Genomic DNA, 27,151 nt, shown 5'->3' on the forward strand with positions numbered 1-27,151 from the left:
CAGGGGATTTTCCTGACCCAGGGATCGGACTCACATCTCCTGCATTGCAGGTGGATTCTTTACTGTTGAGCCATCAGGGAAAGCCATATACATACATATATCCCCTCTTTTTTAGATTTTCTTCCCATTTAGGTTGCCATAGGGCATGGAGTAAAGTTCCCTGTGCTATACAATATGTTCTCATACCTTAATTTAAAAAATACTTAATTGTTAAAAAATGCTAACCATCATCCAAGCCTTCAGCAAGTCATAATCTTTTTGCTGATGGAGGGTCCTGCCCTGATGTTGATGGCTGCTGACTAATCAGGGTATGGTTGCTGAAGGTTGGGGTGGCTGTGACAATTTCTTAAAATAAGACAACAGTGAAGGTTGCCAAATCAGCTGACTCTTCCTTTCACTTAACACTTTGAGGCCATTGTAAAGCTATTGAATAATAATATCAATATTATTGTGTTTCAGGGAGGCCTGAGGAGAAGGAGGGAGATGGGGAAAGAGCTGGTCATTGGAACACTCAAAATATGCACATTTATTACGTTTACCATCTTATATGAGTACTTGACCCGAAATACTTAAAGGAGTAACATCAAGCATATGCTGATCACCATAACAAATACAATAATAATAAAGTCTGGAATAGTGCAAGGATTACCAGAATGTGACTCGGAGACATGAAGTGAACAAATGCTGTAGGAAAAATGGTGCTCAAGGTAAGGATGCCACAAATCTTCAATTTGTAAAAAATGCAGTATCTGCAATGCATAATAAAGTGCAATAAAATGAAGTCAGCCTAAGTAAATACAGAGGTAAATAAATCAGAACTATTTTGAAAGTCTAAAATAGCTGAAGCAAGTAAAATCCTGCATTTCTGTTAAGCTGTGTTTTCTGAACTCTTGAAAGGTAAAGGAAGAGCAAGATAAAGATGAAGTAGGTTCAGTAACTATACTAGTTCCCTAGGATTGCCCTGGTTTTAGGCATAGAACATCTCCTGTCCTGGAACACCCCTCAGTCTTGTGCGCCCTGGGACATTTGGTCACCCTAAAATAAAGACCTCAGTTGTGGTTGGTGAAGTTAAAATTCAGTGCAAAGTGTACTCAGATGATTTTTCTAAAGTATGCATCTTTAATATAAATAGAATAATATAAAAAAAAACCCATAAAAATCCTAATGACTACTTGCCGAGGAAGCTCTCCATATATAGGCGAATCCTGGACAGTTGTCCATGCAGTTATAGTGGTTCATTTGGGAGCACTTACTCTAATGGAAAACTTTTTTTCCTAAAAGGAAATAATTAGCCTTTAGGGCATTCTTTTGGAAATCCCAAACCTTAACACGACACCAAATATCCTACAGGAGAAAGTTTCCAAAGGAAATTGCTTAACACCTTCAGCGATGGGAAGTCAAAGAAAGGAAAGGGGAGGTGACCGTCCAGAAAGCAGGGCTGCGGACAGGTGGTGATGGGAGCCAGGTGACTGGGCCCAAGGAGGGACCAGGGGAGGGGCTGCAGACAGCTGGGGACCCCTTTGGTAAGATGTATGACAGGGAAAGGAAGTAAACCAAGGAGCCAGTAGCTAGGGGGTTAGACAGTCAAGAAAAAATCTGTCAAGATGGAGGAAAGTGTGTCAAAAACAGAACAAAAGAAACCAGGGATGAAAAGCTTACTTGGAGCTCGTTGCTACCAAGAGGAGAGGACCCCTGCCGCCTGGGCCATTCAGATTGTTACTGACAAATATTTTAATAGAAGATTCTGGCCCCTTGTCCAGGGTCCTCCCTTCTGGCTTGCCATATCTTTCAAGGCCCAGCTCAAGACTCCGCCTCATCACATGTGGTCTCCTGTGCCTTTAAATGACTTGTGCCCTCGCAGAGGGTCTGGACTCAGGGCAAGCCAGTTGCAGTCATAGGGCAGCAGCTAAAATGAAAACACTATCAGAATAAGAAAGACAGGATAAATGTAAAGGCTTTAGAAAGTTGATAGCTTCAGGCTATGACATTGGGTAAGTATCCAAGGCAAGAAAACTTCAAGTAATCAAAGCTGCTTTTCTCCAAGCAGAGATTGTTCTCAACTTTTAGGAAAACCCCAACACATGCAGGGTCACCTAGTATTGGCAGAGTCTGAGGCAAAAGTACCAATGGAGGCCCATATACATAACACCTAATCTTAAATGAGCTACTTCAGGCCAACAAATGTTGTACACCCACCTCCCTCTCTCCTAACCTGGGCTCTATCCAGCACAGTGAGGGCCCTTTGGGCTCACAGGGACAATCAAGCTCCATCCACACCACGAGGATGTGCAACTCCTGAATGACTGAAATATTGCCTGCCTTCTCCAAGCAGGCTTCAGGGTGTTTGCACTGGGCATTCAGGGTCCTTCATATCAAGTGTGTTCTAGAAGGCTGATGGACCACATCCATCAACTCCTTGGCCCATCAGAAACTTTACAGCGGGTGGTAGAATGCCACAAGAGAAGGACCAACTTGTGTGCCAAGGCCAGGATCCTTCTTGCCCGAGTTTAAGAACTATACTAGACACACTATCTTTTTTCCAGTTATATTTGATCACTGCATTCTCCTGATCTGACTTTCAAAGAACTCATGGACAAGACTTTACAGTAAGGCTCCCCACAGTATTGAATGCACCAGCTCAAGCAGGCTAAAGGGCCCAGAAAGAATGTTCCATTGAGCAAACTCATCCACACCAAGCTGTGGTGCTCCAGTGAGAGGCCCCAGACAGGGTATTCTCTGGTTCTATCCAGCTTTATTAGATAAAGCAAATTACATATTATCTCCTGGCAAAGGAAAAACAGACTTCTCAAAGACATTTGAGATGGAAGTGTAATCTTCTGATGCTTTCTAAAAGGGAGAAGTTTATTAACACACCCAAACCACTTCAGTTTACCCCAAGTTGGACAGGAAGCTGATGCCTTCTCCAGTTCGTCTTCCCCAGGAGATAAAGCCCAGAGAAATTGGGTCTGACTTAAGAATACCTTGAAGGTGATACACTCAGGGGAATAACCCTACAAGATCCCCTGGACTATACACTCCATGGAATTCTCCAGGCCAAATACTGGAATAGGTAGCTGTTCCCTTCTCCAGGGGATCTTCCCAACCCAGGGATCGAACCCAGGTCTCCCACATTGCAGGTGCATTCTTTACCAACTGAGCCACCAGAGAAGCCCTAGGAATACCTTGAAGGTGATACACTCAGGGGAATAACCCCACAAGGGGAGTTAGCACACCTGGCTTTTCCCTTTTACATGGCTGGCCAATTGAGAGGTTGCTTTACTTGGGCCTGTCTCTGTGAACAAAAGGGTCAGCCTATGTGATTTTGAATTTTCTTCCTCCAGGGCGGGCGGGAGGGTATGAGGAATTCTTGAGCAATCTGGTCTTCCAGGAAGCCCTGCAGGGTGAACACAGCTCACCTGCATCCTGTTAAGGTACTTGGGGCCTCTGGGATCCACCTGGCTCTGGGAGCATCCTTCAGTTACAGACTGTACCACCCCAGGCTTGTTAACTGTCTTGGGGACAGATTTCCAGCTCCAGATGTTCAGTCACTCTCTTTGAAGAGACAGATGATTACTACTTAAATACCCACCAAATCTGGGTCTCCAGATAACAGCAAAGTCATGTGTAGAGGAGAGCCATGACTGTTAACTGGTGCAATTAACCAATGAAATTTGGTTTTGCATCTCTGAAAACTATTTGCTTTATTATTAGCTAAGCTGGGGGCAGTGATGGAGGTGGTATTCGCGGGCCTAATGGATTTCAAGGTTTGGGTAAATTTTGAAGATATTATGCACTTAGTATAGATGTGATCTCAAAGAAACTGCCTCACCTAAATAAAATAAATCTTCAAGTTGAGCACTGGGCTGCAGATTTTGCTTGAAACAGCTTTCATTTTCTTGAACCTACAGCATAAGGAGTACTGTATAGTTGAGATACAGTATTTGTTCTGTATTTGGCTGTTGGGAGGATGACTAGAATACCCTGGACAAAACAATGCATGGCACACCTTGCTTCACCCTCCAATTAGGCCAGCGGCGATCCAGCTCAGGGCCTCCCCCAGGGGAGTGGAGAAAGTCTGTCTCTGTTGATCTGGCACAAAATAGGGCCTCAATAAATATTTACCAAGTGAATGAATGGTTGCCTGCTTTTCTCCTTCTTTTGTTTAGTCATACTCTCTTTTTAACCTCCTACAATGAATCGCAGGGCCCTGCATGGGCCAGTTCTACTAGGGTGTGGATGTAGGATGAGTGGAAGAGGTAAGGGAGATGAGGGATGAGTAAGGGAGGCCAGGGATCCGACACGCGAGGGAAAACGAGAAAGATATCCCTTGGAGGTGCAGGGCCAACAAAGAGCCAGACGCAGGCGAACCCAAGCTGGAGCACCCGGGGATCCGGATCTGCAGCGGGGACTGGCCCCACCCGGGGTACTTCCCTCCCAGCGCTGTGCACCGGCGAGGCGCCCCCAGCCCGCACCCGGCGCCGGTCCGTGGCCACCGCCCCCTGGGCGGTGCCGGGAACACGCGGCGCCTCCGCCGGTCACGTGGGGGCCGCTCCGCCGGGCGGCGCTGCTGCTTCCCGATCTCGCCCTCCCCGTGCCGGGGACGCGGCTCGCGCTCCCGCCCGAGCCCGGGGAAGCGGAGAGGAGGCAGCGGCGGCGGCGGCCCGGCCCTGCGCCCGCATGATGCCCGCGGCGGAGCCGGGCGCCACCGTCCTCATGGAGCTCGCGCAGGCGACGATGCTGCGGGCCGCCGGGCCGCGGCGGCGAGGGTAGCGGGGCGGCAGTCGGCCCCGAGGCGCCGGAGGCGGGCGGAGCGGGAGGAGGAGCGGCAGGCATCCTCCGCGGCGCGGCGGGCGGGCGGCGGCCCTGCTGCCCCGGCGCGCCCCTGGCCCGGGAGCCCGGAGAATGCGAGCTGCGCTCCCCGCCTGCCGCCGCCTCTCCCCGCGCCGTGCGCCCGGCGCCCAACGGAGCTGCTCGCGTCGCCGCCGCCCCCCAGCTGCGGGCACCCGGCCGCTGGCTGCGCTAGGACCCTCCGCCGCGGGCTGCCGAGGGCCGGTGGGAAGGGAGAAACGCGAGCGAAAGGGCCCCGGAGACTGGCGCCCGCCGGGGCGCAGCGCGGAATGTAGCTGCGGGTTCCCGCGCGAGGGTGTCGGCCCGGGGCCCCGCCATGGCAGGGACGGACAGCGGGAACCTGAAGACGGTGAGGCTGTGGCGGGACGCCGCCCTGCGCGCCAGGAAGCTGCGGAGCAACCTGCGCCAGCTCACCCTCAGCTCGGCCGGGGGCTGCCAGGGAACCGACCAGCTCGACTCCCCTGACGCCCCCCAGCTCGTGCTCCCGGCCAACATCGGGGACATTGAGGTGCTGAACCTGGGGAACAACGGCCTGGAGGAGGTGCCCGACGGGCTGGGCTCGGCGCTGGGCAGCCTCCGCGTCCTGGTCCTGCGCCGGAACCGCTTCGCCCAGCTACCTCCGGCAGTGGCCGAGCTGGGACATCACCTCACGGAGCTGGACGTGAGCCACAACCGGCTGAGCGTCCTGGGCGCCGAGGCGGTGGGCGCCCTGCGCGAGCTGCGGAAGCTCAACCTCAGCCACAACCAGCTCCCTACCCTGCCAGCCCAGCTGGGTGCGCTGGTCCACCTGGAAGAGCTGGACGTCAGCTTCAACCGGCTGGCGCACCTGCCCGACTCCCTCGCCGGCCTCTCTCGCCTGCGCACCCTCGACGTGGACCATAACCAGCTCACGGCTTTTCCCCGACAGCTGCTGCAGCTGGCGGCCCTGGAGGAGCTGGACGTGTCCAGCAACCGGCTGCGGGGTCTCCCCGAGGATATCAGTGCCCTGCGCGCCCTCAAGATCCTCTGGCTGAGTGGGGCCGAGCTTGGCACCCTGCCGAGCGGCTTCTGCGAGCTGGCCAGCCTGGAGAGCCTCATGCTGGACAACAACGGGCTGCGGGCTCTGCCCGCCCAGTTCAGCCGCCTGCAGCGACTCAAAATGCTCAATCTCTCCTCCAACCTCCTGGAGGAGTTTCCGGCCGCCCTGCTGCCCCTGGCTGGCCTGGAGGAGCTCTACCTTAGCCGCAACCAGCTCACCTCGGTGCCATCCCTGATCTCGGGCCTGGGCCGTCTTCTCACCCTGTGGCTGGATAACAACCGGATCCGCTACCTGCCCGACTCCATCGTCGAACTCACCGGCCTGGAGGAGCTTGTCCTGCAGGGGAACCAGATCGCTGTGCTGCCAGACAACTTTGGCCAACTCTCCCGCGTGGGCCTGTGGAAGATCAAGGACAACCCTCTGATCCAGCCCCCCTACGAGGTCTGTATGAAGGGGATCCCGTACATCGCCGCCTACCAGAAGGAGCTGGCTCACTCCCAGCCGGCGGTCCAGCCGCGCCTCAAGCTGCTTCTGATGGGTCAGAAGGCGGCAGGAAAGACCCTTCTCCGGCACTGCCTCACTGAGGACAGAGTGGAGGGGAAGCTGGGGGGAGGGGGCCAGGAGAAGACCTACCCGCCTTCACCTCCGCCTGGGAGCAAGGGCATCGAGGTGACCAGCTGGACGGCGGATGCGTCCCGGGGCCTGCGGTTCATCGTGTATGACCTAGCCGGGGACGAACGCTACGAGGTGATACAGCCCTTCTTCCTCTCCCCGGGGGCCCTGTACGTGCTGGTGGTGAACTTGGCCACCTATGAGCCGCTCCGCTTTCCCACCACCGTGGGCTCTTTCTTGCATCGGGTGGGGGCCCGGGTGCCCCACGCCGTGGTGTGCATCGTGGGCACCCATGCCGACCTGTGCGGGGAGCAGGAGCTGGAGGAGAAGTGTCTGGACATCCACCGCCAGATCGCCCTGCAGGAGAAGCACGACGCCGAGGGGCTGAGCCGTCTGGCCCAGGTGGTGGACGAGGCGCTGGCCCGGGACTTCGAGCTCCGCTCCGCCAGCCCTCACGCCGCCTACTACGGGGTGTCGGACAAGAACCTTCGGCGGCGCAAGGCCCACTTCCAGTACCTGCTCAACCACCGGCTGCAGATCCTCTCGCCAGTGCTGCCCGTCAGCTGCCGGGACCCGCGCCAGTTACAGCGCCTGCGCGACAAACTGCTCTCGGTGGCCGAGCACCGCGAAATCTTCCCCAACTTACACCGCGTGCTGCCGCGGTCCTGGCAGGTGCTGGAGGAGCTGCACTTCCAGCCCCCGCAGGCGCAGCGGCTCTGGCTCAGCTGGTGGGACTCAGCTCGCCTGGGGTTGCAGGCCGGGCTGACCGAGGACCGGCTGCAGAGCGCCCTCTCCTACCTGCACGAGAGCGGCAAGCTGCTGTACTTCGAGGACAGCCCGGCCCTCAAGGAGCACGTCTTCCACAACCTCTCCCGCCTCATCGACATCCTCAACGTCTTCTTCCAGAGGGACCCTTCCTTGCTACTGCACAAGCTGCTCCTGGGGACCAGCGGCGAGGCCGAGGCCGAGGGCCGGGCCGAAAGCTCCCCGCTGATGGCGCCGCCCGCCCCGAGCCAGGACACGCTTCGGGCCACCCAGCTACATCACTACGTGGAGGGCTTTCTGCTGCATGGGCTCCTGCCAGCCCACGTCATCCGGTTGCTGCTGAAGCCTCATGTCCAAGCTCAGCAGGACCTGCAACTGCTGCTGGAGCTGCTGGAGAAAATGGGACTCTGTTACTGCCTCAACAAAGCCAAGGGCAAGCCCCTGAATGGGTCCACGGCCTGGTACAAGTTCCCCTGCTACGTGCAAAACGAGGTGCCGCACGCGGAAGCCTGGATTAACGGGACCAACCTGGCCGGGCAGTCCTTTGTGGCTGAGCAGCTGCAGATTGAATACAGTTTTCCCTTCACCTTTCCACCCGGCTTGTTTGCCCGCTACAGCGTCCAGATCAACAACCACGTGGTGCACAGGTCGGATGGCAAACTTCAGATCTTCGCCTACAGGGGGAAAGTCCCGGTGGTGGTGAGCTACAGACCTGCCAAGGGGGTCCTGCAGCCGGACACCCTGTCCATTGCCAGCCACGCATCGTTACCGAACATATGGACGGCATGGCAAGCCATAACCCCCTTGGTAGAGGAACTGAATGTCCTACTTCAGGAATGGCCTGGACTGCACTACACCGTGCACATTCTCTGTTCTAAGTGCCTTAAGAGAGGGTCGCCCAATCCACACGCTTTCCCAGGTAGGAGGGCAGAGGGACCTGGTTCTTCTGCAGGGTGTCTTAAGATGCATTTGGGGAGGATGTTTGTTTCACCTGTGTCAGACTGTTTGCTTAATCTCACCTGCTTCCCAGCAAAGCTTTTCAAGGTAAATAGAGGGGGACTGGGGGACCAGCAAGAGGCAGTCAGTATGTGAACAATATGAAATGCAGTCCCTAGGATTCTACTCTTCTAGTAGAAAGACTCAGACTTCTGAAGTGGGTTCTGGTCCAAACATTTTGGATGTCCTTTTCTGTCTTCCCAGTTCAGCCCGCCTTTCCTGGAAGGAAATTTCAAATGGTTGCACAGAAGATGGGTGGTGTCTGATGTTGAGTCATGGGCTATAATGCTTGTTAGACCCATATCCAAGGGGTGCTCCAAATTTGAAATATCTGTCATCATATTCTTTTGTTTAAGTTCAGACTGTGACCATAATGTAGAAATTATTGCACCTTTTTCTTAAGATACTCCGGAGAAGAATGTTTTGTAATCCGGGTGAATGATGATTAGTAAAGACAAAAATTTCAGTCTGTAAGGCGTGACTCAATTCTGGGATCTCTGTTTCACCCAGTACACTCTGGGGCATGAAAGAGAGATTACTGAAATCTCTAAGGGGAGTTTTGGGAGTATTTCCTGGTAATTTTGCGCTTTACCAACATCTTGAAGCCTGGTTTTGGTTAAGTGTTAGAGAGTGGAGCTTTATGGAAGTGCTTTGTAAGAAATGGAATGGATAAGAAACTGACAAGGAAAAAAAAAACAACTGACAAGTTTTGGGGGTTTTTTCCCCCTCTCTTTGGGGAGTGTTTTCCAGAAGACTTTTTTCTTTTTCCCCTAATGTTTTAGGTGAGTGGAAGAATTCCAAAACTAGGGGGATTTTTTGAGCCTGGTTAATTGGTATACTAAGTGTCTGGGAATGGGTCCATTTATTTGGAATTCTTCTCTAAACAGCTCTGATTTTTGTGGTGCTGGCTTGGTTAACAGCATTCTAAGTGTCCTAAGGACAAACCCAATGATAGCATCATTGCCAGTGTCTCCCCTCGGTCCCCCACCCCGGAGTACATGGAGGCAGTGATGAAAGGGAAGACTGCATGCTGCTGTCATCTTTGTTCTAGTCTGAATGCTGCTTATGATAGTATCGGGAAGGAACTGGACACCAGTATTTCCGAAGGTAACGTTTCCCTGTTGCCCTAGATCTAGGCTGAGTGTAATTCTTCAGCTTGAAAAAAGCTACCATATCCAGTTACCAGTCAGTTGAGCCTCCATTCTCTGTATTATCTAGTGTCTCATCAGTTTCGTGACTTGGTAGCCTCTTCAGTTTTACGTTTGCCATTGTCTTTTATGCATGAAAGCAAAATACTTCTTTATCGTGTCACTAAATTGAAGAAAGAGGTTGAGGGTTACATATTCACAGAGATTATTGAAAGAGCTACTTAAAGGCAGTTCTTAATGCAAAGATGGAACATTAATAAAACTGATGTTATTAACAACAAAGGGAAAGACAGAAATTATCGAACAAGTAAGGATCTGTGTAGAGGAATTCCAAGAACTTTAAAGAGTAAACAATGAGGCTGAATTTTTTTTCTAACCTCAGCTCTTCATTTTTTAAGTCCACAAACAAGCTCAAGGACGCCCTCCCCCCGCCTCCCCCCCATTCTCCTATTGTTGTTTTGCCTTTTTGTCTTTCAAAGGAGGTTCACCTGGTTTACAATCCATCTGTAGGGAAAAGAGGATTCAACATAAAAAGCAATTAAATAGTTGAAAATTGTCAGAACGTCTTAAATACTGAGTAGGAGTAAATCATCAGCTGTTTTTATTATATGGCCTGAACATTTCTGTCTTATTTATGGTCAGAGAAAGAAATTACCTTTTTTGCTTCGTTTAGGACTATATGTCTTCCAAAAGTAGCAGAGAGTACAGAGTAGTGGAGAAAGGATGTTATAATACATTTATTACATTAAGAAAACAAGGGGAAAGAGCATTTTCTTCTTTTATAGTTTTCTGTGATAGCCATCATTTGTTAGTATTTGTCACAATTCTGAAAGATTTAGAAGAGCTAAAATAATAAAAAGCTGGAAGGTGATATAAGAACAATTCTAACGTTGGGTGTTCAGTTAATGAAGGCATGTATACATTTAAGAATATTCTCGAGTCCCTAGTTTATTAAAATATATTGTAGCTCAGCAGAAACCTTTGAAAGCTCTCGGTAGCCTTTCCTCTCTTTAAGAAGTCATTTGGCTTTTAGAGATGTTAAAAAAGTTGGTTACTTAGTTTTACATTTTATTGAAGTGTCAAGTTCTCTTGTAAACTAACAATTTTATATACAATGGTGAAAGAAACACTGGCTCTTTAGTTTTTTCAACTTCAAGACTTTAAGATTAAATAGGAAATTAATCAGTGTTTCCTTTGATATTATGAAGAAGAAACAAAGTTGCATTATTATCTTGCCTTTTCTTTCTCGTGTGTGAAAAGCCCATTTTTGCTCTGCCTCAGTCCATAGGACACTGAATTTCCTGGCCTGAGCTGAGCTAAGGTAGTTGGCCTTGGGAAGTATAATGCTAGATTTCTCTTTTCTTATTTTGATTTACAAAAGAAATGGCAGTATTCTGGAAAGTCCTTAGTCCCCTGGCCGCTTGTTTTTAAAAGTTCTTGTAAAAAAGATCTAATCATGTTGTCAGAGAAATCACCTGTTGGTTTCATTGGAAATACATGGTTGAGTGACGAGAGGCTTTTGCAAACTGAAAGGAGGCCCAGGGTGCAGCCTGCGTGTCAGGTGTGAGTCCTTACCTGCCTTCTGCAGATACTGACTTGACTGCCAGCCTTGACAGCCTCTTTAACAAGGGAACTCGGTAGAATGTTCTTGGCCTAGAGTACGCTGCTTCTTGTGGGATATTTACCTATGTGAGATTCTAGTGCTTTGCTATCCACTTCAGTGTTTGAAAGCATGCTGTGTGTTTTGCAATTGGAAGAATGTGTCTTGGTGAGTTGAACTTGGGCCACGTATGATTTTGCCTGACGTATCCTACTCTCCTAATTATTCAAGGCCGTTCTTAATAATTGGAAAGCCACCCAAAGTGGTAGGCAGAGAACTGGTAGATGATCGTTTATATATTTGATCCCTTTGATTCGCTTGGTGGCTCAGTACCTTGCTGCCTCTCCCTAGTCAAGTGCCTTTTGTCCCTGTTTAATTTCTTACACACTCTGTACCTCTCGGAAGCCCTCAGTTTTGCCTTGTTCTGTGGCTGTTTGTGGAGGTCCTAATATCTCTTTGGTTAGCTTATTCACTGGTTTTCTCCAAGCAGGAAACACACCAGAGGCTCTGCAGCTTCTGTAAGAACCTCTGAGCTGTCTGCTAGATGACTGGTCTTTATGAGAAGTTTTTTTTCCCTTTGATACTCAGATGCTCTGTCAGATTCCCAGGTGGTACTCTTGTGGTCATTTCCCTTTGTCCTGTGTCCCAGCGCCCCTCCCCAGCCCCACACTTGTCACTCTGGTGTTCTCATTGTGACTGTATTTCCAGCCTTGCCCTTGAATGGGCCCTTCACTTTGACTACTGAAGCAAAGCAAAATTCTTGCCTTATTCTATCTCACTTTTAGATTTACTGGAATTTGAGCATGACCTAGTTGCTTGGATTGAATTAGTCATTGTTTTTAATTTTACAAAGGTTATTAAATATCTCTTTAGTTTGGCATTATTAATACTGATGCCGCTTGGCTTTTATTTTTGTGGTGAGTCCTCTTTGAACTCTCTTGGACTTTGTTTCACATAAAAATCAAACTCTTCATCTTGCAGTGGAAGAAAGAAACTCCTCGAGTAACAGAGTTCAAAGACTTGAAAGGCCATTGGAGTGTTCAAATTATTTTAAATATTCGAGGCCTCTCCTTCAAACTCTAGGATCAACTCTCAAGTCCATCTCTGCACAAGCAGTTTAGAATTGCCTAGAGAAAGTATTTTTTAATTTGTTAACAGATGTTTTGTGCATCCTCTACCACCTGTTCATCTTATTCCCCAGGAAATCCAACCTGTTTTATTTAAACTTATTTTGTATTAGGCTATAGCCAATTAACAATGTTGTGATCGTTTCAGGTGAACAGCAAAGGGACTCAGCCATACATATACATGTATCCATTCTCCCCCAAACTCCCCTCCCTTCCAGGCTGCCACATCACATTGAGCAGAGTTCCCTTGCTCTATGCTAGGTCCTGGCTGGTTATCCATTTTAAATACAGCAGTGGGTACATGTCCCAAACCTCACCTATTTTAGTTCTCACTCATTCACTTTATCTGGACACCTAGAAAATGTATAGGGTCTACTTAACAGGGTCGTTGTGAGCATCAGGAGAGAGACTGTCTGGGAAAGTAGTTGTTTTCCAGCATCTGGAGGAAGTGAGGGGCTTCTGCTCCATGTACTGGGGGTAGGGAATGTGAGGGTGGGGGTGGGGGGAGGGTGGTTGCTGATATTGGAGTGAGCATTTCTGGTTGATTTCTTCACCTGCTAACTTGCTTCTCTCCATGGAAGGTTTAGTTAAGGATCTGACCATCCATCCATCAGGGAGGGTTTTTTATTTTTAAGCAGGGGGCCTGTGCTGGCCTCATCTCTTGCCCTCTCTTGTCTGCTTCAGCCATGGCCCGCCTGAGCCCAGGGCTGGAGAGGAGGGTGGTTTGTGTTTCAGGCTCTGCTGGGTGCAGGCTCAGCCAGGACTTTGTTCCCCCTGGCTCAGCTGCTCTGATTGCAAAACCAGTGCCGGGTTGCTGTCGGTTTTCCCGTCCTCTCGAGCTGGCTGCCTTCACTTCAGAGGGGAGGGCTGGGAGACTCCGTTTTGGCTGCCTTCTCCAGTCCTGCTCCAGCACTCATGAAGCTGACCCTCCCATCTGGCTTATGCCTCAAGTCCTTATGGCCTTGGGAACCGAGAGTGATTGACAGGCATCTCAGATAGCCTCCAAATATATATGATGACCTGTCTTATTTTTTTAAATTACTTTTTACTGAAGTGTATTGCTTTAAAATGTTATATTTCTGCTGTACAACAAAGTGAATCAACTGTACATATACATATATCCCTCCCATTAGGATTTCTTTCCCATTTGGGTCACCACAGTATGTTAAGTAGAGTTCCCTGGGCTATAGTGTAGGTTCTCATCAGTTACCTATTTTATACACAGTGTCATAGTGTATATATGTCCATCCCAGTCTCCCAGGTCCTTTCTCCCCATCTTTCCCCCTTGATATCCATATATTCATTCTCTATGACTGGATGACATGTTTTGTCAAGCCGTCAAGGCCCTCTCTGTGTACAGCATGGCAGTTTGCTCTGTGGTTATACCCTCACTTTTCTGATAGTTCGTGTGATGGCACACTGCTCCCCAGGTGGTGCCTGGCATGGGGATGAGCAGGTAGAAGGGACTCAAAGCAGATTGGTTATTTTTCAAAAACTCAAGAAATTCTATTGTTTCTTAATTGGTTCCTCGGCCAAGTGCTTTTTGTAGGTTGCTTGTGATGTTCTTGTTCTCAAAGTGTGTACTTGCAGAAGTGAGTATAGTTTTCCCATGGGATTTTTCTGGCACATCAGTCCTTGCCCTCTGTGTCCATCCTCCTGATCCTTACAGAGATGGTGGAAGAGCAGTCAAGGGGCAGCTTGTGAGGATGCAAAAGTGACAGAAGCGTGGACGTTGGCCTCAGAAAGTTTCTACCACCTGATCTTGGAGTCACTCTCTTTGAGGCAATAGGTGCTTCCCTCCCTCCAATATCATAGCTCTTCCTTTCTAACTAGCCCCTGACCCTCCCTTGACATTGTCCTGTAGATGTGGGAAAGTATAAATGTAAGGAGAATGAAGGTGTGATGGTGGTGATGCAGGAAAGAAGGGGTTTGCCGTGGTGGCTACCCGCTGTTTTGCCTTCTTCGGAGTGCTGTTGATTTCCAGAAGCTCCTTCCAGCGTTCTTGCTGGTTTAAGTTCAGAGGAGACCATGGAAGAGTTGCTGGCTGTAACAAAGGCAGCTCTGGTTCCCACATGCTACAGGCTATGGTAACGACTCCCAGACACCATTGCCAACAGGGCTGACTTATTTGTGGAAAGGGAGGAGAAAACTTTTAAAGTTATTTTTATATTTGGCTCTGAATGCAAGAAAACATTTTCTTGTCTGTCCTTCCTTAACCTAATCTCTTAGATGCAAATAATGATGCCTTGTTTCTCCAAGGGTAAATTAGTGAAAAGCCATCCGCAAACTTCTCTCTCTTTAGCTGTCTGTTTACAAAAAAGTAGAGAATACAGAAGGAGAAAGAAAGGCAGAGCGGGGAGCACAGGAGCAGGCGAGAGGCCCTCAGGTCCTGGTGAGATCCTGCAGAGGTTTGCCTGGTGGCTCAGAGGTTAAAGCGTCTGCCTGCAATGTGGGAGACCTGGGTTCGATCCCTGGGTCAGGAAGATCCCCTGGAGAAGGAAATGGCAACCCACTCTAGTATTCTTGCCTGAAGAATCCCATGGACAGAGGAGCCTGGTGGGCTACAGTCCACGGGGTTGCAAAGAGTTGGACACGACTGAGCAACTTCACTTTCACTTTGCAAGCCTGGAGCCTGGTTTACCGCCTCAGGAAGGAACTTCCTGCTCTGGACTGGCAGTCCTAGGCACCCAGGCCCGTACCAGCTGTTTCCTTTGCTTTTGCAAATCTGCGTACAAGGGTGGGTGGGAGAAGGTCGAGAAGGAGAAAGGAAGTTGTATTAAGTTGTGTCAAGGCTGCTCTTTGAGGGTTCTCTGTGTCATGCCTGTCTTTCTGCTTTTTTGGGTCCAGTCCTGCTGCTCTTCCTTCATCTCCTTTTTATTGAGGTGAAGTTCACATACGTGATATTAACCATTTTTTAAAAGAATATAGTTTTTTTTTTAAATATCATGAGTAACCCCAGCAAAAGTATTTAAAGTGTTTAAATACTTTTAAAGAATATTCAAAGTATTTAAAGAATTCATATGTTATGATTCCTTCTACCGCCCATCACCTTGGTTCCTCAATGTATGGGTCATCATCTTCAAGATAACCCTTTTAAAGAGAGCTTTTGCTAAGATAACAGTTACCATTTTAGTCCGTCCACACTTCTTTTGAGTTGGGCTTCTTTGATCTCCACTTGAACATGGAATTGCTTCCAAAATTCTCCATCTGTAATCTTGGGGGTCCAGTTTCTTTATGCAATTTACTTTAGGGCCCTGGAAGTTGTAGGAAGTACCTTGCTATTTTGGCAAATGATCTAAAGTAGATTGTTCCTTCATCTTTTCTAATACTGAAAAGTTTTGTTCCATCCAGCGTTCACTCATGAGCCTAGCAAAACAGGTCAGAGGTCTCCCTGTCACCTCTGCAATAAAATTACTGTGATGACAGCAAAACTTATGTCTCAGCGTGGCCACATCAATAATATCTGGACACCATGAACAACAGTGCCCGTTTGCATCTAGAAGGAGGCTTGAAATGAACAATTTTTTAATAGCTTATATTCCATTTTATTTTTTAAATTAATTTTTATTGGAGTATAGTTGCTTTAAATGTGTTAGTTTCTGCTGTACAGCAAAGTGAGTCAGCTATACGTATACATATATTCCGTCTTTTTTGGATTTCTTTCTCGTTTAGGTCACCACAGAGCTGAGTAGAGTTCCCTGTGCTAGGTTCTCATTAGTTATCTATTTCATGCACAGTATCAATAGTGTGTATATGTCAATCCCAAATCATGCCACCCCACCCCACCCCCCTTCCCCCCCTTGGTGTCCCTATGTTCGTTTCCTATATCTGTGTCTCTATTTCTGTTTTGCAAATAAGAGCACCTATACCGTTTGAAATGATAAACTGTTTTTGAGTGAACAGTTCCTAGTATTTAGTGCATTCACAGTGCCTTGTAGCCACAACCGTAAGGCAGGTGTTTCTGGAAGGAAGGAGCCGGTGAGGTAGGTAACTTCCTGCCTGAGGTAAGTGGTTGGATTCTTTTGCCAGGCCCTTTGTGGCAACTGTCTTTCTAAGGCATGACTTGAGAAGGGATTCTTAAACTGGGCCTTGAGATGCCATACTGATGGACATCTTTTAACACGGCTGCCTTGAGAATCCGCTTCCTTAGGGTTGATGCTAGAGAAGCCTTCTGGTCTGTTTTGTGCATGTGTGATTTAACGGGGGACTGACACACAAGAACATGTAGGAGAGAAGCACACATAAGTACCATGTAATTACTGTCTTCTGGACGGTGATTTTCCCCCACATAGATTTTGAGTAGAGCTCTGGCAGAATTGGCAAGGCTGTAGGCATATATGAGGGTTAAGGGGATGGGGATTGCATTAATTCAAAATTAGGTCGTTACCAAAGACAGGCAAGTGTATCATAAATTTGTGAGCTGGATGCTGGCATCAATCACTGTTGAGTATCTGCTGTATATGGATGTCTGTGCCAAATTAGGATTTTTAGGAGAATAAAAAAATACCTGGCCTTAGTCATGAAGAATCAAGATGGGATTTCAGTTAGTGTAATTGTTGACTTTTGTACATGTGGAATCTGATCATATATGAAGAAATTTCATTGCATGTTCGAGGAATGACTAAACAACACTGGTTTTTTTTATTTTCTAGAAGGCAATGTCATATGGAGGAAAACTTGGGTATAATTTTGAATTTGCTTGACATAGTCATTCTTTGCAGTTGTTTATGGTTTAGGTCACTTGTTTGCAAGAAATCTCAGACAGATCTTGAGAGGATGCTGAAAAACGAAAAGGCATTGTATCTGAGGATTTCTCAAAACTTCCAAAATGAATCAGCTTTTTTTGAGGAGGGAAAAATGCCTCCTCTTCAGGAATCTTTTACATTTCTCAGAGACATTTGTGGATTTGCATCTGTTCTGAGACACATTGACATCTGCAGTGATTTCTGAACCCCAAAGACTGCATGAACACCGCCTCCAAAGACAGTGTAAATTAAATTGGATACTGTCATGTTAAAAATATATGGCCGCTGCTTAGAGATGTCTTTGTTAAGGAATGCTTTGTTGGGGTGGTTTTCTGCTCTTAGGCTATTAAATGTTGACAGAATTTAAAGAATTAACATTCCTAGATCCTCTCCACTTCCGAAATGAAGCATGTGATCTTGACATTGTATTAGTACCGTGTTACAGTAGCAGTGAACTCGAGGGTAGCAGAACAAGCCTCCCATTCTTTTCTTTCCTTCCTATTTTTTTTTTTTTTGAAACAAGCAAGTTTAAAAAACCTAATGGGGAAGGAACATAAAAAAATAATATTTCTCTCAGGTACAGTTGTTTGGCTCCTCACTTTGTTGTTGTTTCCAGGGGATTCTTATTTTTTCATGCCATAGAGGTTGTTATATTAATCCTCACATCAGTCACTCTGGGGATACAGAGTTGGGAGAAAATATGAGAGTCAGTAACACTCTTGAGTTCTTCTTATGTTCTAGAGACAATGTGAAGTTCTTCTTATGGGTGATGTCATTGAATTTTTCCAGCAGCTCTAGAGGGTTGGTATTATCATTGTCCTGACTTTCAGGGGGAGAAATTGAGGTTCACAGGGTTGGGTTTCCTAGAATTAGCACACCCTGGGATTTCAGCCTCGACCTCTGCTTCAACCCACTGTCCCGCCCTGCTCCTCGAGGTTGGATTACTCACTGCCCCTCAGGACCCACAGACTCACCTCTGTCCTCCTCTTTCCTAAACGTCCATTCTGTGTTACTGCATGCTGGCCACAGTCTCAGTGTTGGACATACGGGGTCCGATAAGGCATAGACCTGCTGCCTAGAGGTCAGCAGAGGTCACGGTCAGGTGCTGGGAACAGGTGAGGTCTCAGAGGGGTTCCTAAAAGGGCTGCACTGCAGCTCAGTGCAAGATTTCCCATCTCAGTCAGCCATGGAGAAGTGGGAAAGGGTATTTTAAATTAGAAAGGCTCTTAAAAAGGTGGAGGGCATTCAGATAGATTAGCAGGCAATGCCTTGGGGTGGGTGTGTGTGCCCAAAAGCAGTTAGCAGTTGTCATAAAGAAGAGGCTTCTTGTTTTTAAGTTTCATTTATGGCCTGGTCAGAGTTTGCCAGTGGCCACTGCTGGCCCAGGAACTAGGGTTTTGGGAGCACTATCCTAGCTCATGGAGAAGGCAATGGCACCCCACTCCAGTACTCTTGCCTAGAAAATCCCATGGACGAAGGAGCCTGGTGGGCTGCAGTCCATGGGGTTGCGAAGAGTTGGACATGACTGAGTGACTTCACTTTTACTTTTCACTTTCATGCATTGGAGAAGGAAATGGCAACCCACTCCAGTGTACTTGCCTGGAGAATCCCAGGGACAGGGGAGCCTGGTGGGCTGCCATCTATGGGGTTGCACAGAGTTGGACACGACTGAAGCGACTTAGCAGCAGCAGCCCTAGCTGATTCCTTGTCCATCAGACAGGGCTCTATTGAGACCATGGAGGGGATTTATGGCTCAGAGGACCTAAGGGTGGTTTCAGATGATTTGCTCAGACTCACAGTCACTGTCGGGCGGATAGAGCACCTGTCCTGTGTGATCCCCAGTTAAGCGTGCCCTTGGCCCCTTTCTCCGTGCCTGAGTCCAGAGAAAACACAGACGTTGGATGTTCCCCCAGCCAGATGGCCGCATGCCTCTGTGATCCCTAGGAATGTATCCAGAACATTGATTTTCCTGACTTGAAATCTTACCATAACAGATTTTGCGATAAAGGCAAATTTGGCTGTAACACAATTAACATTTTATTGTGGACTGTTTCCTGTCTTTATTTCAGGCTTTCTTGTGGCACTGCAGACTGACTGAAAATATCATTTTTAAAAATAATGTTGCACTGATGGAGTAGCATATTTTATGCCCTTCATTTGTTCGGATTTCACTTATCACTCTGTGATGGCATTTTTTGGTACCTTTCTTCATATCCCCATTGGAGTGTGTCTCCCTGTGCCTCTCAATTTATCAAAATATACTTAGTTACATTTTAATTGAAATCCTAGGAAGTGCAAGATGTTAAAGAACTTTTAATTTTGTTTTTATTTTCTTAATATCTTGACTTGAAACCCTTGGAATTTTGTGTTGTGTTTTAAAATGAACGTATTATGTCAGTTATTTGCAAGGACTCTTGAGATTCTGCTGGGTTCAAATCCTTGGTCCACCACTTGATAGCTGTGTGATTTGGATGTCAATAGTTTCTGTCTCATAGGCTGACTGTGCAGATTGAGTTAATACAAGTCAAATGCTTTGAGTGACACTTGACTTGTGGCAGGAATCCCATAGGTATTAGCTTCTGCTGTTTCTACCAATATTCCAGAAAGATCTACTTGGAAATCCTAAAGATCTATTTGGAAATCAGATCAGCTTATGGATAAAGCTCCTCTTTTTCATAGGAGCATAGTACAGTGTGATTTATATTCATGCTCATTTCAAAATGCATTTTTCTTAATATTAAAATATTTACAATCTTCAGGAGTGAAGAGGAAAAAATACAGTCATGTTGGTATATAACATAATTACACATTTTGCTCTATTCCTTTTCAACTTTTTCCCTTTAAGTTTAGGTTTATTAAAATGTCTGTGCTGTGCTTAGTCGCCCAGTCATGTCCAACTCTACGCGACCTCATGGACTGTCACCCGCCAGGCTCCTCTGTCCATGGAGATTCTCCAGGCAAGAATACTGGAGTGATTTGCCATGCCCTCCTCCAGGGGATCTTCCCAGCCCAGGGATTGAACCCAGGTCTCCCACATTGCAGGCAGATTCTTTACCATCTGAGCCACCAGTGAAGCCCATTAAAATGTCTAGTGATAATAGTGATAATCATATTGTGTAAATAACAATTTTCTTAACCTAAGCTACCATGAGTATGGTTTCATATTATTAGTAGCTACATGGTAATTATAAATGCTTGCATAATAGTACATCAAGGAGATTTTTACCTTTGTTTATTCAACCATTAAACACTTGAGTAGTTTCAAGTTTTGTTGTTATGAGTAATTCTGTGATGACTGTACTTCTTTATAAAGGCTCTTATTTGGGCAGTAATTCTAGAAGCAAACTCAATGAGTCAAAGGCAAAGAATGTCTAGTGTTCGATACATGCTTATGTTGCTTTTCATTTGGGAAATACTGTGCTGCCTGCATGGGATGCTAGATTGATTTCACTGCATTTCCTCAGCATTGGGCATCATCTTAAAAATACACTAACAACGAATGGGAGGCAATATATCACTGATAATCAGATTTTTAATTAGGGAACATGCTCATTTTCTCAAATGAATCTTGTCTATTGTGTTGCTTTCTCTGTGGATTGTCTGATCATGCCTTTTGGGATCATCTTATTGATAATTTATATTTTTTTAAAAATCACAGTGATTTTTTTATAATTACAGAGTTCAGTTTATATTAACTCTTTATATATGAAGGATGGTAACCTTTTGTCTATCAAACTGTCAGGAAGGGGAACATTTCCCTCTACCCATCTTGGTTGCTTTAACTGGTCTAATAGTTAAATTGACACATGGCAGATTAATAGGAAAAAAACAAAATTTTGTAAGGACAGAGATCTTATGGAATCTAAGAGGTAACCAAAGCTGGCTGTTTATATATTTTTTAGACAAACAAATTTGTGAAGAACTGACAAGACAAGCTTAGGCTTTGGTACTAATTCATGATGAAACTAAGTAGAGTTCGTTTATATACCTTCTTTACCCCGAGTTCCCTATCTCCGGTGATAAGAATGTCTCTTTACCTCCTGGTACAGGTGGGCACCTTTCACCTGGGAGATGTGTAACCTACTTTCAGGAAGGACAAAGGAGGGTCAGAGTGTCCTTGCATTGGCTGTCTCTTAAGTAACTTTAATTCAAAATTATATGTCACTCTGGGGTATTTTGGGGTGGCCTGCCCTAAACCCCATTGTACTTAAGGTGTTGTTTTCTGGCTTGTTTGCCTTTTTGATCTTTAAAAAATTTCATTTAATACAATGAATTGATGACTTCCTTTGTGATTAAGTGCTTCCCTGGTGGCTCAGATGGTAAAGCGTCTGCCTGCAATGTGGGAGACCCCAGTTCGATCCCTGGGTCAGGAAGATCCCCTGGAGAAGGAAATGGCAACCCACTCCATTATTCCTGCCTGGAAAATTCCATGGATGGAGGAGCCTGGTGGGCTACAGACCATGGGTTCGCAAAGAGCCGGACACGACTGAGCGACTTCACTTTCACTTTTGTGATTAAATGAAATACCATTATTATTTTTCTAAATACAGAGAATTAATAGGAGGGACCACACAGTGAATCATAATTCTCTTATATAACCTCTACTTCCAATAAAAAAGTAATACCTGCAGATGGATGGCATATTCAAAAGCAAAAGCCCCTCTCAGCCCCCTTTCTTTTCTTTAAGCTGTTTTTAGTTACTGCTTTCAAGGAAGATAAAACATGTATTTGCATATATTTTAACCTGAAAGAGATCATACTGTATTCACTGTTCTGCACTTTGCTTTTGGTCACTTAAAATATATTTTGGACATGTTTCCATATGGGCAATTACAAACCTATTGTGCTTATGTGTGTTTGTGTGTATATGTATACATAACATTCTACCAATGGATGTACTGTTAGTCCTATATTGACAGACATTTGATTCTTTTCAGATTATTTTATAGTTTTTAAACTAAGTTCTTCCTTTCCAGAATTTTGGGAAATGCTCAATTTTATTTCCTTCAGGGTTGGTGACCCCTCTTTGTGCTCAGGACACTGTCGAGATGCAATTAGAAAAAGACAAATCTCTCAGTCACATGGTGGGACTTGGGGGCTGGGGAATTATAAAAACTTAACTCTGTGATTTAAAATGAGGGTAATCTTTTTAATTGGCTTCTGTGATGCCTATTGGAATACCATTGTTTGCAATGTAATTATGCATTTACCAGCTTAATTCATCCATTATAACGTGATGTAATGTTTAGACATCGCAATAATTACAAATCTTGCATGTCTACAGATAAATATACCACTGATCAAAATAAGACAGTGGCAGCAAGAAGAGTGCTGCATCGATGGGGGATGTTAATGAAAAATAATGAATAATAAACCATATCTCATTGACTCAAAACATTGCTTCTACTTTTCTACCCCAACTACCATCTAAAGGCCAGTGCACCTAGGCCAGCAGAGCAGTTTTCATTTGTGCCCTGTAACTAGCCCCAGAGTTCCATACTATTGTGTTTTCTTGCCCTCAGCTTGGTGTGTTATTCAGAGATGTGCCTGGATATTTTATCCTGGGACTAGTAGGGGTCCAAAATTTAAGAGATCATCCAAACTGTTTGTGTATGTCATGAATAAAGAATGGGTCTAACCCAGCCCACTAAAATGTGTTTGATGTGGAAAAACAGTAAACAGTTAAATTCTGGTAGAGTGGCTTATGTGTTTAAAAGCTACTTAGTTGTACATTTTGCTTAAAGCAAACAAAATCATCACCAGTCAGGTTCTTGGGGAAAAGAGATTGTACACAGGGTTCATTGAAGTGTTCAGTCTTAAAAATCCTCCCTCTTACAGGAAATGTCTAAATCAGTGCAGACATCATGGTGGGGAAAAGGAAGACACATTTTCTTATTGAAGTGTATGTATTCACTGGGATGACCTTGGCTCACCTTAGCTGCACATCGACATGGTATAGCTGGGGTGTCTTTGATTTAGGGGGCTTTGATTATGAATCACTTGTTCAGTCGCTCAGTCGTGTTCAACACTTTGCAACCCCATGGACTGAAGTTTATGAATCACTTGGGGAAGAGCTAAAAAGCGAGATATGAAATTTTCTAGAACACTGTGATGCCCCCAAACAGCTCACTGGTCTGCTGAGAGCTGGGCCATTTTGTGTCCAGGTTACAGAAACAGAAAATGATATGCCAGGCCCCCATAGGAGGATGCATGTGTCCCCTCTGCTGACACCACTCACCCTCAGATGGCTAGTGACTGGCACAGCCCTGGTCGTGTGCTGCTTTAGCTTGGGGCAGGTGTTCTTTCAAATTCATTTCTTTTATTAAGCCTCTGCCTCTATGTATGCCTTTTCTCCTTCTCAGGAAAAACACATGTGCTGGCCCTCTGGTTACTGTAATGTGCATCCTCCCTGGCTGGTGCCTTGTTTCCATCTTTATTCTCTTGGTGTAGGGAGGAGGAGAATTCCCTAGTGTTCTGTTTGGTCATTTCAAGAACTTGGCTTTGGGGTCAGGTGTTCTGGTAGCCCCACAGAGCTTATCAAGTCTGTGTTCGCCTCTCACCTGCTACTTAAAAACTGTTGAAGCATCTGAGCTTTATCTGTGCGATGGGGCACAGCGTTAAAAGCTTGTCCAAATAGCAGGGATGGCCGCATCTTGTCGATTACCAGGGCTGTTAAATTCTCTTGTGGAGCCTGCAAGACAGGTGACAGTTTCCAGGAACTGAAAAGCTGCTGCATACACAGCCCCAGGTGTTCCATGAAGGTTGGACCACTTGGGTCATCCCTTTTTACGGTCCATAAATCTTCTGATTCATTGTGCCATCTGGGACTCAAGACACATTTATTCATGGGGGGAAGTCTCCATTGAAATCAGAGCCCACTGTAAAGCAGGAGGAAGAGTCTGGAATTAGAATGGTGTACATTGTTCTTTGTTAGAAAAGGATCCTGGTTCTCTGGCTGTAGACAAATATTTGCTTTTCAAGAATCTGGTGGCGTGTCGGTAGCTTTGTTCACATCCATGCGGCAAACATGCTCTCTCGCCTTCTAAGGGTGCAGGCACTCACATCGTGCTGATGATTTGCTAATGCTCGGAATCTGGGTGTGTGCTACTTCAAATATCTTTCTGCTTCCTCCTCCACCGACTTAGCTCATTTCTCTAACGGGACAGATCTTTATCCCAAGGGGTCTACATAGCTTCTGCTGGAGGGTGACATTGGAAAAATGTCCCTTTAGCCACAGCTAGATATGCATATTGCCATGCAGCTTCCTTGTATTAAGCTATATCAGCATCAGAGAAAAAAGAGGCCTGTGTCTTTTACCTTTTAAAGCCAGTGGATTAGGAAGGAAAGAAGCCCGTACCTCGGGGAAGCCACCCTGAACCTCAGTTTCTTCATCTGTGAATGAAGAAAAATAATTCTGACACTTCCTAAGCATTTGCTCAGCCGCCTCAGATGTTGTGGATTAAATGACCTCATGCACGCCAAGGGTCCAGGGTAGTTTCTACCATGTAGTGAACACTCAGTAAATGTTAACTAGTGATTCCTGTTTACAGGGAGGGTCACCGAGGCACAGGGGTTGGGGGGGGGGTGCTGAAGAATGTGGCCAAGTGCACCTAGTACGTGGCAAGGCCCACCTGCCAAAAACAGGCGGTTGGTTGAATGAGAAATGAAATAATGTATGTGAAAGATGTGTGTCTAGCTCTGCAGTGTCAGACTCTATGCACTGACTGGGACTCTGCCATAACGACAAGGCAGGTGATGGGGAGCCCGGGGTGAAGAAGCAGCAGTGGTCTAGGAAAGTTGCAGTGCTGCAGTAAATGCTGGGATAAAGAGATCTCCAGGGGCCAGGGGGGGCTTGAGGATGGGAGGGGTCTTGTGGGTAGGGTTGGATGGATGGGAGCAGGTCTCTAGCTGAGCGGAGGTGATGCTCGGGGACTTTCTGCAAACCACCAGGTCCGTTGAAGTGCGGTGGAGTCAGAATGGGGAAGAGGAGTCAGCTCTTCTGCTTACCAGTGTACTTGCCATGTCAATATTTTTTAGCCTGTCTACCTGATTAGCTGAAGTTCTTTGCAGAATTCTTGGCAGCTTGATAGAAAGCTGAAATATCTTGATTTGATTTGATGATTTTTTCCCCCCTGAGGATGAGAAGGACCTATTGAAGGGTCAAATGGGTGAAGTGTCAATTTAGATTTTGTGAGACCACTCAGGGCAGCGGCATGGATGATGGACTTGAATGGAGTGGGAATAGAGTCGGGATCACTCTTGAGGTCATTCAGACTCTGTGTTATGTGATACAGGCTCTCAGGCAGGTCTCTGGGAATGAAGGGAACAGGCCAGGACGTTAATGAGCGCTTCTCTGCTTGGCTGGGAGATCTTGAACAAGCTAAGTAGCTCTCTGGGCCTCACTTTTACAGTCTATGAGGAGGAAAGCATGTCTCTTTCATCTGGTTGTATTGGGTGGGGTGGATTTTAACTGTAATGAGAAGAAAACTGGGGCGTTCATTTTTAAAAGAGAAAGCAGAAGCTATTTGAGACGATTAATTTCAACAGAACTGATATGTGTACGCTGCCTGCTGGCTTAATTGGTTTGTGAGGGCTGTCTAGTCACCCTCCTGTGATGGATACCAAGTGAATTCTAGAAGATTTATAGTCTTAGGTTTGTAAGTAATGTCATTTGCAGAAGAATAAAGTTCCCCGTTTGTTCCTCAATTTGGAAGAATCCTGTAAGAAACAGCGACTTTATAAATATCCAGCAACCTTTCACCACTTTAAAATATTGAAAGGATAAATGATGCTGATGGCGCTGGGTTTGCGTCATGAATTATGGATGTGGCGTGCCCTGGAGATCTTTATGGCTGTGCATAACGAATCTTCTTTGTTCTAGCGTATTTTCAGTGGGGTTGCTTGTAAAAGAAGGGGTCAAAGCAAATCCATTGAAGAGATCTGTTTGCTGAAGGATGATTTTTTTTTTTTTTGGCCATCCTATTCTGTTAGTTGCTTTTGTTGGAGCTTTGTTTCTTCATTATCAAATTGGTCCACAGTAGGGTGGGATTTGGGGACAGTGGCAGAGGACCCCCTGTGGAGTTAACAGCTGTGGGTCAGGCTAATGACCCAGCAGGGGGCTGGCACACTCCTTGTTGGTCTCTGTGTCTCTAAAGCAATTCTCTCCCTGCTCCTCCTTCCTCTGAGCTGCAGCTTCTTTCAGTTCTTCAAGGCAACGAGCCCCACGAAGATCTTTATGCTCTGTGTAGAAGTGGGTTAGGCCTTAACTACTTTTCAACCTAATAATAATTAAACAGAATAAACTGGAATAAATTATTAACATGCTCATAATCTTTTCTCCCAGTTAATTTTCTCTAGACTCTCAGTGCAATCAGAGAGGATTAAAAAAACATGGAACACAGCAGGGAATTCATTTGTACTCTTTCCCCCTCTCCTCCCCTCCTCTGGCAAAGATTCTTCTAGGATCTGAGTAAGCTATCAGAGGTACTGTTTACATTTCATACGTGGAGGAATGATGACTGTAAGTGGAAGCTTGTGGTCACATTAGCCGTTTTAGTCACTCATAACTTCTTTCTATAGTGAACATACTATCTACTTTATGAGAGTGGAGTCTCCCAGACCCAGGTGTCAGGCCTGGCTCATCTAGAATCAATTAGAAAGGGTCTACCCATGTATTTCACCATGGTTAGGTGAGCCGTACTATCAGCCCTTAAGATGGTCATTGGTGGGATGACAGGAGGCAAATGTCTAAATAATTGACAGTGGATCCAGACTGGGGCTTCCCTGGTGGCTCAGTGGTAAGGAATCGGCCTGCCAGTGCAGGAGACACAGGTTCGATCCCTGGGTAGGGAAAATGCCCTGGAGAAGGAAATGGCAACCTACTCCAGTGTTCTTGCCTGGAAAATCCCATGGACAGAGGAGCCTGGTGGGCTGCAGTCCGTGGGGTCACAGAGTCAGACACGACTGAGCACGCAGCAGATGAGGCGCCAAGGTCTGTGGCTGCCTGTGGAAGTGCACCTCTACCAAGGGTTGGCTCCCACGGATTCATCAGAACTCCACAGAATAGTCAGTTGCATAATTTTGAGGCTACTCTGGTCTCAGTGGTTCATCACAGTTTTAGCTCATACTAAATTTAAAAAGCCAGAATCAAGATTGCTGGGAGAAATATCAATAACCTCAGATATGCAGATGACACCACCCTTAAGGCAGAAAGTGAAGAGGAACTAAAAAGCCTCTTGATGAAAGTGAAAGTGGAGAGTGAAAAAGTTGGCTTAAAGCTCAATATTCAGAAA

General features: G+C 46.4%; 1 protein-coding gene across 4 annotated transcripts in view; it reads left to right on the forward strand.

Moving 5' to 3' along the window:
* The window catches only part of MFHAS1 (malignant fibrous histiocytoma amplified sequence 1), a 109,149-nt gene continuing 87,054 nt past the window's right edge, over nucleotides 5,057-27,151 (forward strand). For all 4 annotated transcript variants that reach the window (XR_001917366.1, XM_018041952.1, XM_018041953.1 and 1 more), the window contains exon 1: nucleotides 5,057-8,162. Coding sequence is in view for 3 of the 4 variants with exons in the window: in XM_018041952.1 (XP_017897441.1) it covers nucleotides 5,165-8,162 (2,998 nt within the window). In the remaining variant the exon portion in view is untranslated. The remainder of the gene's footprint in view (nucleotides 8,163-27,151) is intronic.

Source organism: Capra hircus, chromosome 27, assembly GCF_001704415.2.
Source record: "Capra hircus breed San Clemente chromosome 27, ASM170441v1, whole genome shotgun sequence".
Lineage (NCBI taxonomy): Eukaryota > Metazoa > Chordata > Mammalia > Artiodactyla > Bovidae > Capra > Capra hircus.